The 13,974-nt window shown below is 38.7% G+C and overlaps 1 protein-coding gene across 1 annotated transcript in view; it reads right to left on the bottom strand.

Annotated features, from left to right (window-relative positions):
* Positions 1-13,318, bottom strand: part of LOC135154095 (insulin gene enhancer protein isl-1-like) — a 36,502-nt gene extending 23,184 nt beyond the window's left edge. The window contains exon 1 of the mRNA XM_064099323.1: positions 13,187-13,318. Coding sequence (XP_063955393.1) covers positions 13,187-13,318 — 132 coding nt within the window. The remainder of the gene's footprint in view (positions 1-13,186) is intronic.
* Positions 13,319-13,974: the final 656 nt, after the last annotated feature.

Raw genomic sequence — 13,974 nt, 5'->3', positions numbered from 1 at the left:
CTAGGGTCGTCCAACTGTTTTTGCTTCTTGTACATCACGTTAATCCTCTTATTTGTAACTGATAGCAAAGAGTAAAATACAGGGGCAGCAAAATCGTAAAAGATACCTGACTTTGGGTTCGAGTATCAGTTTACCACCCCACGAGCTCAGTGCATACAAATTCGTTATCGGGTAGCTGTCGTTTTAATGAGGCACAGTGTACTCACACTCACAGAAGCTTCTTGCTTGCATGTACACACACTGCTAATCTTGGCTTCTTCGACTTAAGTAAATGTTTGTAAAGGCTGATTATACAGAGCGCCTAAAAACACACGGTCCCCTTCTAATGCTTACCACTTTCTTCTTCATTCTCTGTCTTCCTGTCTATCCGGCTTGGGGGAATCGGTGGCTATTAGAAAGCCATTTAGATTTCCGTTGCCAAGTGCGAGAATAAAATGTGAAAAAGTGGCGCCTTTTTCTCACCTCCTAAGAAGAGATGAACATCCAAACAAAATGGATGCTTTTGCAGACCACAAAGAACTGAGATGAAAGTCTGATTTTCGTGAGGTAACATTACCTCTTATTGTCAAAACTGTTCTGCAATGCATTGCTTAATTGGGGCTAAATACCCAAACCATGCATGATACAAAATGGAAAGAAACAAGATCAGTCTTTTCAACTTGAAATTTAGTTCACTCTAATTATGACATGATGTTGGTAGATGTACAAGCTGGCGATTTTAAGTCGTCATGCCTATAATATTGGAATGATAAATCAGAAACGATTCAATATATTAATAAATAATAATAATAATAATAAAGATACGATGCTTGTACAGCGCATGTATAGGAAAATGGATAAAGAAAGAAGAATGGATTAAAGCTATTATGTAGAATGTCTCAATCAAAAACTGCTTAAACAAATAAGTTTTGAGGCGACTTTTGAATGTAGAGCATGCATCCTTAACTGCTCGTTGTTTAAAATGTAGTACTTTCTATCGCTGATTATCATATTATATGAAATCACATGCTACAAGGAGTTGTTGCATATTTTAACCGACATGACTTTTATTCAGAAAAGTGGTATTCTATTCTGTGTCAGGTCTGTCCTCTCGAACAGTATCGGTGGACATAGTTCGTTACCAGCAGCAGGCAGGATACACTTATCCCTGGGCAGATAAAATAGGTTCGATGAAATGGAGGATGATACTACGCAAAGCCCCACTGTCATCGGCTTGACAAATGGCGGTCGGTGCCATTTTTACTTCTTCATTGTTTTTCCTTGTCTTCCTTTCTCATTGCATACGCCGCTAGTCCACGAGCTTAGGTATGATGTGTAATCTGGCATTGTTTTGACAGCGTAGACGCAGAGGTAAACCAAATTGGAATGATGGGCCTTTCGTCCTTTCTATGTTACAAATTGAACCATCTATAATCATATGCAAAGGTCTCCACAAGGCCACTCTGAACACAGACGGGAAAATAGATAGCTCTGGTGCTATGGATGCATCATGATTTCCTATATTGTGTCATTTGAATTTGGAAGGGTATTTCATACCAGCGTACACTCTAAAAATTATTGGATAAAAGTGCTCCATCAGGGTAATTATGTGTCCAACCAACATTGGGCATTTCTTTTGGGCATTTTTATTTATCCACTGTGATGAAAGTTTTGCCCATTCTAAAGTAACTGTTGCTTATTGTTTAATCTTACAGGACAATATGCATCCCGCATTGGGTAAAATACTTCCCCAAATTTGTTGAACACATAGTTACCCTCGTGGTGGTAAAAAAATGTACCCATTACTTTTTTACAGTGTAAGCAACTCTTGCAGGTCTACCAGTTTCATCTCATTTGCTCATTACTAAAAAATAAATATAGATACATATCAGATAGTATGGAAAATTGTAATATCGAAATAACCAAAAATCAGAAAATAGAGGGACGAGGTAGAAGAAGAATATGCCCATAATATTCAGTTAAGCACTAAAGAACTGAGAGTGTGGATACAAATACCCGACGCAGAATATGGAATGAGATCATGTCCTCATAAATGGCGAGGAAAATAGAATTCTATCCTTTCTCCTGGTCATCTGAAAAATTAATCGTTTTCACCAGTCAATGCACAAAATCACTTCTCTTTCAGTCACTGGTAGTTGAGCGTGTATTGATCGCCGCTGCAAGCAAAGTGGAATTCTGTGGCCTCATTTTGTCCATCTATTTCTCTCGATTTCATTCTCTCACAGCGTATGCTGTCCTTTTTTTGCACATTCATATCAGTTACTTGGGTTTCCTCAATTAAGAACCGAAGAAAATTAGCGAGTAAATTGTTTTCAACTTTCCTCTCTCACGTATTTTACTGCGAGAATGCGTTTTTTTCTCTATTCTGAGTAGCACTGTCTTGTTTGACGCCATTTTAAGACAATGATGTAGAAGAACTTCCGCGTCTTTTAATACAATGCCCTCTTACACTTTACACATAATATTCAATTGATAAATTATTCAAGAATTCAGATCACAGTCGGAAGCGAAAGGAGGGGTATGACTTGTGGAAAAATACTGTAATTTGTAGGTGCGTGCATTAAAGGCCCTATACCCTAATACAATGTGAGGACATTTTCACGTTTTGCCAAGTGATGGTATAAAGAACTTACAGTGATTTGCATAAAATGTAAATCAGGTACAAATGCAACTGTACATGACAATATGATAATAACATCAGAACATCAGATAGAATTCCTCCATATTTCTTTGCCAATATCCGCTTGCACCTTGCCACGGCAGAGCCCGTCTGGATAATAATGCATTCGTTGTTTGATAAACAAATGAAATTGTTAACGCTTCTCAGAATGTTGCTCTAGTAAATGGGGAAATGTAAGGAAGACAAATTTCGTCTGTATCTTCCCTTGATTTACGATCGCTGCATATGGACACACAGGCGGCTGCAACATAAACACAACGCCACTGACCAAACCAAGCTTCGGTGGCGTCTGCCGGAGTCAAATGGCGTGTAAACGCGCATTATTTCCAGATAAGAGGGGTAGGGGGATATCAACTTAAAAATACAACCATGGATAACTATTTCCTCACATTTGCTGAAATACATGTACCATCGCACGTGGAAGAGTGTGAAAGATGCGCGGTCTAGCTCACTTCATTAATGATTCTTTTATTTTGACATATTTGCCTATTATCGTACGGTAATATATCAACCTAATTTGCAATATATTCAAGAAAAGAACGAGACCAAGGGATAGGTGTATTCCGAATTTTTTTCGACATGGTTCTATTTATGCATCTAGCACAATAATATATTTCTGCTTTAGATAATTATAATGCATGAATTCTTTACACGGAGCAATATATGTGACGTAAACGCTATAAAATTTTTGATCAATTTTAGTTTGATTGTGAAGTTGTAAAGACTTATGTGGGGGGGGGGCTTTGAATGTGAGTGACGATGTATCCTACCCTATCCGCCCTAGCATAATGTGTGTTGTTTGAGTATTTCACCTGGAATGTAAACAACAATCGAAACAAAACTGCATATTCAGCAACAATACTCAATGGGCAATATAACATCTTTAATAATAATAATAATATCAATAGTAATAATGATAATAATATTAATAATAATAATAGTTGCTTATATAGCGCATAACACTTACTTTATTAGAAGTCTCTAAGCGCTCGCTTAAAATAGAATGTTGGTTTTACCAAATTACCTTTGATTCAAATGCCTTTCACCTATCTAAAATCAGCTGTTTCTAGAAATTACATTTTGACATTTCCCTGTTTTTATCCACCAGTTAAGGTTATTACCAAATTAATAAATTGTGACGCGTTTCAGCACGAAATGAATGCAAGGTCAATTTAAAGATAATCCCTAGATTACCATACACGCTCATTAGAACCCACCCACACTACAAGCGCACATGCACACACTCACTCATGCCAATAGATTGTTACGAATACTATGCTCATGCGTTACCGGGGATATAATTTACTGTGTGTGTTTAGCCATTTCTAGCAAATTGAACGGAGGACGAGGCAAAATATAAGTAATTTCAATTGGGTGTGTGATAATTCATTCCGAAGCATATTTGATGATAATTTGAACTGTCGACAATGATATTACAGTTTCATTAAGGCAAACAAGTTGATTACGGTGTGAATTTGGTTCACTAATATACTTTGACGTTTGACATCTTTTATCTGCCTTTCGGCATGCAATTCCGATGGCAGCGTGACGCATATCGTTATAATCATGTGTACTACTGTCCTTATCTGAATTGCTTGTTATATCAACTCTCATGTTTTACAAATGAGACAATTTGACCATTTCTTAGTGTATTCATGCTCAAGGCTCAAGCAAAGAAATAGTCATTTATATCATAATTTACTAGTAATAATGTACGTCTCTTATTCTTAACGTGCTTGATTATCTCGGAAACAATATTTTCTTTCACAATTTGAAGTCAGCTTGCCATGATAATCCTTTTACATTGCCACTTTCATTGGGACGGGAAAGCTTTCATTTATCACAACTGGGCTTAAGATACTTTTCTCCTAATTTTACAGAATGTTCGGCTACTGGTTTGTGTTATTCTCCCTACTCCAGTGTGTGTTTTGTTTGTTGTTTATTTATTTATTTTTTTGCGTTCTCGCTTCCCCCAACCCCTCAGCCGCCCCTCCTTGAATTTCGCCAAGAAGGTAGTGGTAATTCCACTATGTGAGCGATCGCATTTAGAAGGAAAACTCCAGTTGGGTAAATGAGGATTTGAGCGTCACGCAATTCGAACACGTGTCCACTTTCTATACAAGCGCTATCCACCATGATTGTTGTATGTATACACCCCGATATAAAATGTCGTAATTACGGGCCAGACGACGAAGGCGGAGAGAGAAAATCTGTCCGAGAGCGGAGTTTTATTTCCCGCCAAAACGCTGTTCATCGGGCTCGTGTGGCGTAACACAAGATGGTAAGACGGGGATGGAGAACGAGTGTGATAGAAAAAGGAGGACAAGAGTGTATTAGAGTCGAGGATTCAATCTGGTTCTGTGTTTTTTGTGAATGGAACATTCGGGATGGTAATTGAGGTGCGAAAGGAGATGGATGAAGTAGGTGTTTGGGATGGTGCATGTTGGAGGCCGTTAACAAGATTTAAGCCCCGTCGTCGTGTAATTGTCTCCTCTAAGAAACTAGTATTGTGGGCTTAGGTTCCTCAGAAGCCAAGTGAAGAGACTGGGTATCACGTGGTATCCCATTCGGTGGTGGAGGTTTTGATCCGATTGAGAACATGCTCAAGAATGAGAGCAGAGAGTCAAGAGGCCATTCACGAGGTGTTTTGCTTTCCTCTATATTAAATCCTGCAGCGCTTGATTCGAAAGAAATGAAATTGATTGCTGAAGGTCAATCCCAAACTGTGAAGAACCAGCATAACGATAAATCAATAAGGTAGAAGATTTATAGATTTGACTCTCTGGAAACTATTTCATAATTTATAGCTATTTTGATGGAGTATGTAAATAGTATACAGGCAGGGCTGGTGTTGAGACCGGGAGGATGCTGAGAAAACTGTATCCCATTTACTTGTACACGTCAGTCGACCCGACGCCAAAACCTACTACCAAACAGGCCTAAGATGACCAAGTTTCTGGAACACTGGTCTCGTGGTCTTACAGTGGTCCGTTATCCCTGGATCGAAATCATACCACTTCAGGGTTGTCTTAACCCAATGTGGTTCAGGAGGACAACACTGACATCCACAGCAGATAATACATGTACAACAGTATCGTAACCTATTCAAAGGCCAATGAAGCCCGTTACATAACCCGCTTCTTTTGGAACAAGAACGAACGGGTCAGTCTTCAGTCATCCACCTGGCATGCCTTGGTGAGATCCGAACCCTTGGGTACGATGTCGCTTTAGGTTTTTTTTACTGGGTAGTGTAACGAAGGACGGGGATTGCCGTCGACTACCCCCCTCCCTCCTCAAACACACACATACGCACACACACACACACACACACCCTCACTATAACCTCGCTGTCCTCGCACATAAATTCACACACATCTCTTCGTCCTTTTTTCTTCGCATCACCCTTGTATATCCTGAGGGAAGGTACACGATGTGTGTTCGCCATGTCGAGTGTTGTTAGCGCAGCCTCAAGAGCCCAACACTGTTTGTAGTTCATGTTAAAAATACAAAGGAGAACCCTCATGCGCTTGGGAGCAGTGCAGGAGATTGCCCGCGATTCAGGTCAAATGAATAAGAACATGTTCAAGTCTATTTCTCCCAAGTGTGTATGTGCAGAGACACATGCGAGTCGACATAGTAGAGGAATGTTTATTTTACACCGTCATGTGGAGTATATACACAATGTCATAGTAAAAGGATGACATTTGTATTGGGAAAATAACTATAATGTGGTCAGGGCAAATTGTCCATGGACTAGGCCTCTGTGACATGACTCAGACACGAGCCTCATGATGAAGAATATTATTGAGTGGTGAATAGCTTGGGATCCTTTGTTAAAATCAGACCTACAATTCACCATGTCACACGGCTTAAAAGTATGTTCCGTAGTAAAACATTTATATGAATTTTACATGTATTGTGTCTTCGTCTTTCAAGTATCTTTAGCAGGTACATTGCAACTACCAAAAATAAAAACAACTTAATTACTTTGTTAGGGATAGTGATGTCCCTATTTGTTCCCGCAATATATATAATACCATCCAATATATGTTGATTTGTCGTATTTTATTTCAATGATTAGAAAAAATACCCAATGCTAGCCGCGGGGCACGCTATAGTTGCATTACAGTATGCGCGGTCAGACACAGATGTCGTTGTCGCGGTAATTGTGGTAATTATAATTTCTAATTTTCGACCGCTTATCCTATTCGATTGTAAATAGACCCTTGCTTAATTCTCGATCTCGGTGTAATCCAAAACCGGATTTCATCTTGTTCTGGCTGATGAACTAAGATGCCTGTAGTCTTGAAAACGATACCCGAGAGAATGCTTGTATCCTTCGTCATCCGTTTACCACCATCGTGCATGGTTACATCTCAAATGTTAGTGATTTGGAAAATAATGATAGTTGGTATATACTTCTGCTTGATAGAAATCGATTACAAAATGAAACAAACTCATGTTTGAATAAGCATAGCATTCATGATTTACAGCAAACAGATTCCATTCGTGTAGATTATGTCAAAATTATATCAAAATATATATATTTTTTTTAATATTATTGCGGACGGAACTTAAAAATACACGTTTATAGCCCACAGATTCGCTTCTTGTAAAATTTGAGTTAGACCAAATATTACATGTAGTACGTTAATATTTAATATCTATGTACGAAGAAAGTGATGTATAGGTAGACACAGCACACATGTTTTGATTATCTAAAATCAATATGATTATGTGACAAAATCGATAATTACATAATCTCAAGCAAATGTACATTCTTGATGATCTGTGACTCTGCGATTCTACAAGATTCGAAAACTATAACATTGTAAGTAGTTAGCCGGTATAGCATTATAATTATGTCTACTGTATGGCCAATGCATTGCTTTTGTATTAACAAAAATCGAAAATGGTCTGCAAATGAAGGCTGTTGGTAAGTATTTCATTCGTTGGCTCTCCTTACTATAGACAATTGGCGATCATGTATGGATCTGAAATGATTCTCTCGAAATTCTATTACATAGTGATGAAAACCCTCACATCGACCGAACTATTTTATCGAAGCTATAGGGGATATCGGCAGTTAAGAAGGAGACGATATCCACAAAACGGGAATTCGTCCTTTTCTTCCTTAAGTCGTATAATGTTATAAATTGAATATTAAAATGATGAATATCAATCTATTAACCTAAGATTACTAGACATTATCTGCCATTTAAACCATTCCGACGATTAAATACTAGTATAGATTTCTTGATAACAGTATCACGAGAAAGTAAGTTCAATTCTGTTGAGCGGTTTTTATTATTTCATTTTATATGTAAAATACGGCTGCGAATAGTAAATGCGTATCTAAACAATGTCACTTCCCAATTTCCTTCCTCCGAGTTGTTTATTCAAGATTGGACGACCACGTATTTCATTTTTATTTAATCTTCGATCAATGAAATCGTGGCGAAATTTCAGTAACCTCTATTGGACAAACATTTTAGATTTCTTTTGCTAAGAAAGTTACCTTGCTATCGGCTACTAGTTTCTGGATTCAGAAATTCCAGAGAGTATATTTTACACTGATGTTTTATTTACAAGACACCTGTATTCAACAGTAAGGAACTAAGGAATACCGGAGAGGTATTTATGTAATTCATGAATATGGAGGAGGACCCATTTGATCGAGAAATATTATCAAAGGCATCCCCATTGGTCCCTGGAAAATGTATTGATGCACTTTCAGCCCACAGCAATTGAATGGGGCACCTTTCCAAAGGATACGAGATGATAAAGATGATTAAGTTCACCAAACACATTTACGTCCCGGTCATGTTAAAGAGTGGATAATTCCTGAATGTTGTAATGCGATTGGAGCTAATCTCCAGTAGTCCCGGTGACCAACAGATGTCAAGATTCATTTTGACATATACATAATTACAGGCACCCAGGAGGTCATGTTGTGGGATTCATTTTCGGATTCATTTCATGATCATCACCACAACCGTGACAAAATGTTAAACTGAGATTTAAATATGACCAGGTAGAGGTTAATGCTTCTTTGAGCCAAGCTTGTAGGTGACAGTGGGAGGTGGGGAGATTGGAAGTCGGTGAGGGAGACGAGGTTGGTTGGTGTAGCAGATGGAGTGTAAAAATGGTGGGGATGTCACTAGGATGACGTTCGAATCGAAACTGGATTGTCAATGCTTTTACTCCAATGATGCGTACGGACCAAGTCACCCTTGACTGCACAACAACACTTTACTCATCCACTCAAGTTGAAAGAGATACCAAGATTTGGGGGAGCGAAATTCATCATCCACCCCGACCCACCATCTAGAAAATTTGCAGAAGAGAACCATCTCCAATAATTCGCAGATGTGTATTGCAAAGGAAGGTTCCATGTGTTGAAGACGTACCAAATCAATAAGGAATATATTTCCATGAGAAGTAGAAATAAAGTTTCACAAATTCGAGTCGGAATTTCTGAGTCGACTTTCATACTGTGTATTCTATATTAGGCAAACGGCATGGTATGTTGCGTTAAGGAAGTTCATTAATCAATCGCTTTCATTGCGTGACAAGTGAGGACCGATCCCCGCGTTCGTGTCATCTTCTTGGAGAGGTGTAGAGACAATCAATAGCACACACTCCTGTGCAGAGGAGGTTTCCCTAGAGTTCGGTTAGCTTCGTCGAGCCTACATACCTACAGGAGTTTTGCCAAACCGTTCTTATGATTCACTCACGAGTAAATCACTTTGTTCTAGCCGACACGGAAGCAGAGAGGGACAAGAAACTGAGGAAGGATGAAGTGGGATGTTGAAAGGGGGGGGGGGGTGGTTGTCTGATACAGGGCTCGATGCAGCTATGGAAGGATGCGACGATGATATCACCGTAAGGGATAGCATGATGTGATCGGTACTGCATCCGTGTTTTTGCGCCTTCTGGGCGGGTGGAGCAGTGGGAATTACAAGTGAAGCGAGTAATGTCACTAAACGTTTCCTCGGGGTGCTTCTTTCCCGGTCAAGTTTATCCCCGATCTGGCTTCTGTTCCTGTGAGAGGCGAGTAATTATATATTCGAGAGGAGGGTGCAGGGAGGTGGCACGGGCTTTAATTCCATTTGACGACCGATCCACCTAGAAAACAGTTGTTGTCGTTCCAGTCTGTTGTTATACAGACATCCCTATGGGACTGATAAGGGGAGGTTGTCTGTTTGCTAAATAAGATGAGTCAAGGTATATTTCTAGCAATTGCAGCAAACTGTATAATAATGATTAGTGATAGTTTCCTGTTTTTTTAACTCCTATTCTGCTTCTCTTGTTTTACCCCACTATAATTATTAAGGAATATCAAAGCCAGGATGCATTGATAGCATAATTGTTAAAAGAAAAATGGAAACAGGTTACAATGATTTATCTAAAAGAATTAGTAAATGAACATGATTAGTAAGGTAAGCAAGCTTGCAAGGCTCATGGCCCTTCACTAACATGTATATTTCAAATTGAGTCCAAGTGTATGCTTAATGCGTATATACAATATTCTGGGATTTTTTCTCAATCATTAACATGACCAGCGTGAATAAATCTAGTTTGAAAATTCCAAACAATCTGAGGGAGGGGTCAGAAATGCGCAGTCACCAAGCACTTGAAGTATCTCCAGATGAAGACACTAAAAGATATCGTAATCTATTGCCTACTTTTCTTACGACACATGAACAATGGTCCATCTACTACCTCATAAATTATGTGACTCTAACGATTCATTTATTTACCACCTTATTCGATAGTGCCAACAAGATCTAAAGTATTTGGTTGGAGCGACCATCTCTTTAGCGTTGTCTTCATTAATTACTCCCCAGGGCAGAGACACACCGGGGAGAAAAAAAGAGCTACATAATTACCGACTAGCCCCTTAATTAGCCCGTTCAATATTGTTCTAAATGAATCTAGTAGGATTCTTAAACAAAAGATCCACCGACAAAGTGAGCCTGGGGAAATCAATGTAACCTTACCAACAAACTGGATCGATACCAGTCAATGCTAAATGATTTGTATTTATTGATATAAACTGGACAAGGTTGAAATATTGGCTCACCATACACGCAATGTCAATGGTCATTTGCTATCTAAACACTGTCCAGAGAGAAGAGAGTCGTAGTATGGTTGTTTCATGGATTCGTTTCCTTTGAAACCAATTTCCCCTATATCAACATCTACCATAGATAGAGATTTAGTAATATCGTTTAGATAACGTTTTGATTTCTCAGGACAATGTAGAGACAGTACAGTTATGAAATATCATGAATTAGGAGTTTGCAAAATAATGAGAATATGTTTCGCTATGCAAAATATTGAGAATAAGTTTCGCTATTTCCACATCTACCTAAGATCAAGACACCATCATAACGTTAAGATAACGTTGTGATTAGTAAGGGCAATTTTAAGTTATGCAATATCATGAATGACGAGCACACAAAACACTGAGAAAGCTAAATAATATTCACATCGCTGCTGTTGTTGTTTAACTATTCCTATTAATTCTTGTCTAAAGGGAGTTAGATACATAAACGATATGATGCGCAATACCGGTGCGCACTAACCTGTTCCATGTTGTGTTTCGCAGAGAAAGAATCATCAAGCCTCTATCAGAGACAAGTAATGTACCGTCAATTTAACATTCAATCATCCGATTGCTGTAAACCTAAATTCATCTTTTGGGCCTGTACTGCGTGCTCATTTGGTCGTCACTGAACGATTTAATGGTTCTTATGAAATCTACCATTGATGTTTGCGCTTACCGCGATCGACGGAGACCGTCCGCAATTACGTATGCAGAACGGCGGAGATCGATGGAATTAGCGCAAGACTCAAAGATGACGTGTTTTACAGACCTCGTCCAAATATCGATAAAAATATGCTTTGATTTTTCAACCTGATTAGACCGGCTAAATGTATGCATGCTTGCACGGGTTGTGTATGGTTGGTTAACATAACGAAAACGATATTACGCTGTGTAATGATGCTGTTTTCGGTTTGCGGGGCGGGGGTCCATGGAGTAGTACTGCCTCGATTCTGGTAAATAATTGGAAACTTATATCAATATATGAATAATAAATGAGCGAGAGGGAAATTGAACGAGAGCGGAGGGTTAAATGGTCTTACAAAATTAATCTTCCCTAAATGGTTTCTTCATGAAATGAATTATTTATGGGTACAAAAAAATAATCCCACCCTGCCTTTCTACATAAATCGAAAGAAGAATATTATGATAATTCTGAACATATATGTATATTTCTGTTACGTGAGAGTAGATGTTAACTTAAGAGAATAGTGTCATGTCATCAAGCGCAGCGTCAACGCTGATAAACCCCTTGGAATTAGCCGATTCATCTTCTTAAATAAACATATATTTTGGGTCGGAAATCTCACCTAAATTAATCCTGCGTTTCAATTTCCTCAGCTCATTGGGGCTTTATTTTAATACGGCACATCACTTCATCACTTACTATGACTGATTGCTAGTGATGTGTATTGGCTTACGGAGGAATCCCTCAAAATATTACCACTTTTATTGGCGCGATATTGCGAGCAATTTGTTCGTTTGCGTGCCTGCGATCGCCTGTCTGACAAACTGTCAATGTGTCATTATCACACAAGTTGAATGTGATATTAAGCGGTCTTATCGCTTTCTCATTACGTAGGTCAATTTGAAGGGGGGGTGTGACGAGGAGTCTCTCACACACTCTCCCTTTCTCTTCCTCTTTCTCTTGGCGAAACGCAAATGTTTGTTCCCATTTCAAACATCATCAAATAACTAGACCGTAGAAATTGCCCAGCTCGGGATGTAGGGTAAATATTCCGGTTATTATAGGGCACAAATACGGTTGATAATGCTAAAGATATGCACGTGCCACCGTTTGAAGATTAAACGACTTTTTTTAATTGAGGATGACCAGTAATTTACAATCGCTTCCGTTTGAATTCAAAATATCAAACGCTTTTTTTCAAAATAATTAAAAAAACTCCATTTGACAAATGTTAATTTAGTCCACTCAAAATTGAGAGGTGTCACAACTGCAATTATTAAGTTCGTGTGATGAAAATAAACATTTGATATTGTTGAACGCCAAGTAATCTTCATGAAATATTCTGATTCAGGGTTGACATGACTTAATAATTCAACTATTCTGTCCATATCAAAATCAACATCAATGTCACTTTATCAATATCAACATCACCATCACAATCAATTCATCAGCATTTGTATAAACACAAGAAACGTAAGAACTACGAGATGGAAACTCTTGTTGATTTCTCATCCTACTACATCAGTAAACCGTCCCAAGGTGAATATACGCCCCTCTTCCCGTCCAGTTTGGAAATATGTATGTTAGTTGGGAGCGTACTAGAATCGAAAAGTCATAACTACCCCATTAATGAAGGAATTTTTTTTTTACATTGTTCAGTTTGTTTGTTTTCTACGTTTTTCCCTTTTTATTTGAATTTTGAACATACCTTAGAGGCCTGCTGTTCGGCAATCTGTTTCATCAGGACGCTCTTCTTCTTGTCCTTACATCGTTTGTTCTGGAACCAGACACGGATAACACGGGGGCTCAACTGCGTCATCTCGACCAGTTGTTCCTTCATGAGTGCGTCAGGACGCGGGTTGGCCGCGTAGCACGTCCGTAGTGTATGGAGTTGTTTCTCGTTTAGAACTGTGCGCACGCGCGTAGGCTTCTCTTGCTTATGGACATGGGAGCGAACAGAGGAGGTCCGATTCGGCATGGGTTCAGCACGGGTTGCTGTAAAGGTAGGAGAAGAAAACGACAAAATATAAGTTACATTAAATTATATTAACAGTGTTCTCTACCATACAGGCACACTAATTTGTCATTGTAAACGTAAATGTAAGATTATGGCAATCGGTGTACAAAAGGTAACATATCAACCCTTGGCCTATGACAAAAATCCTCAAGTCGCAACATTAGTATATACAGTTAACAGTAAGCAGTTAGTGTTCCTCTTTCATGCTGAAAGTACCAGTATTAAATTTATAACAGTAACGTATTATTGACAGATTATTATGTCCTCATTTGTGTAAACAGTTGACTAGGAGAAAAAAAATGAAATCAGCTTGGCAGAAATGCTGGAAGATACCAGACTGTGAGCATTGTGATAGCACTGCAATTGAAGCGCTGTAAGGGATTTTAAGCAATCTTCCAGAATCTTGAGTTAAGGCAAATAGTTGCGTATTGTTACAATCAGATCTTCAACTTTTCAGGTCTGTGTTCCCTCTGGGTCCA

This window comes from Lytechinus pictus, chromosome 5 (assembly GCF_037042905.1).
Source record: "Lytechinus pictus isolate F3 Inbred chromosome 5, Lp3.0, whole genome shotgun sequence".
NCBI classification, from domain to species: Eukaryota; Metazoa; Echinodermata; class Echinoidea; order Temnopleuroida; family Toxopneustidae; genus Lytechinus; species Lytechinus pictus.
Note: the sequence above shows the minus strand (reverse complement) of the source record. Positions and strands in the feature narration are given on the sequence as shown.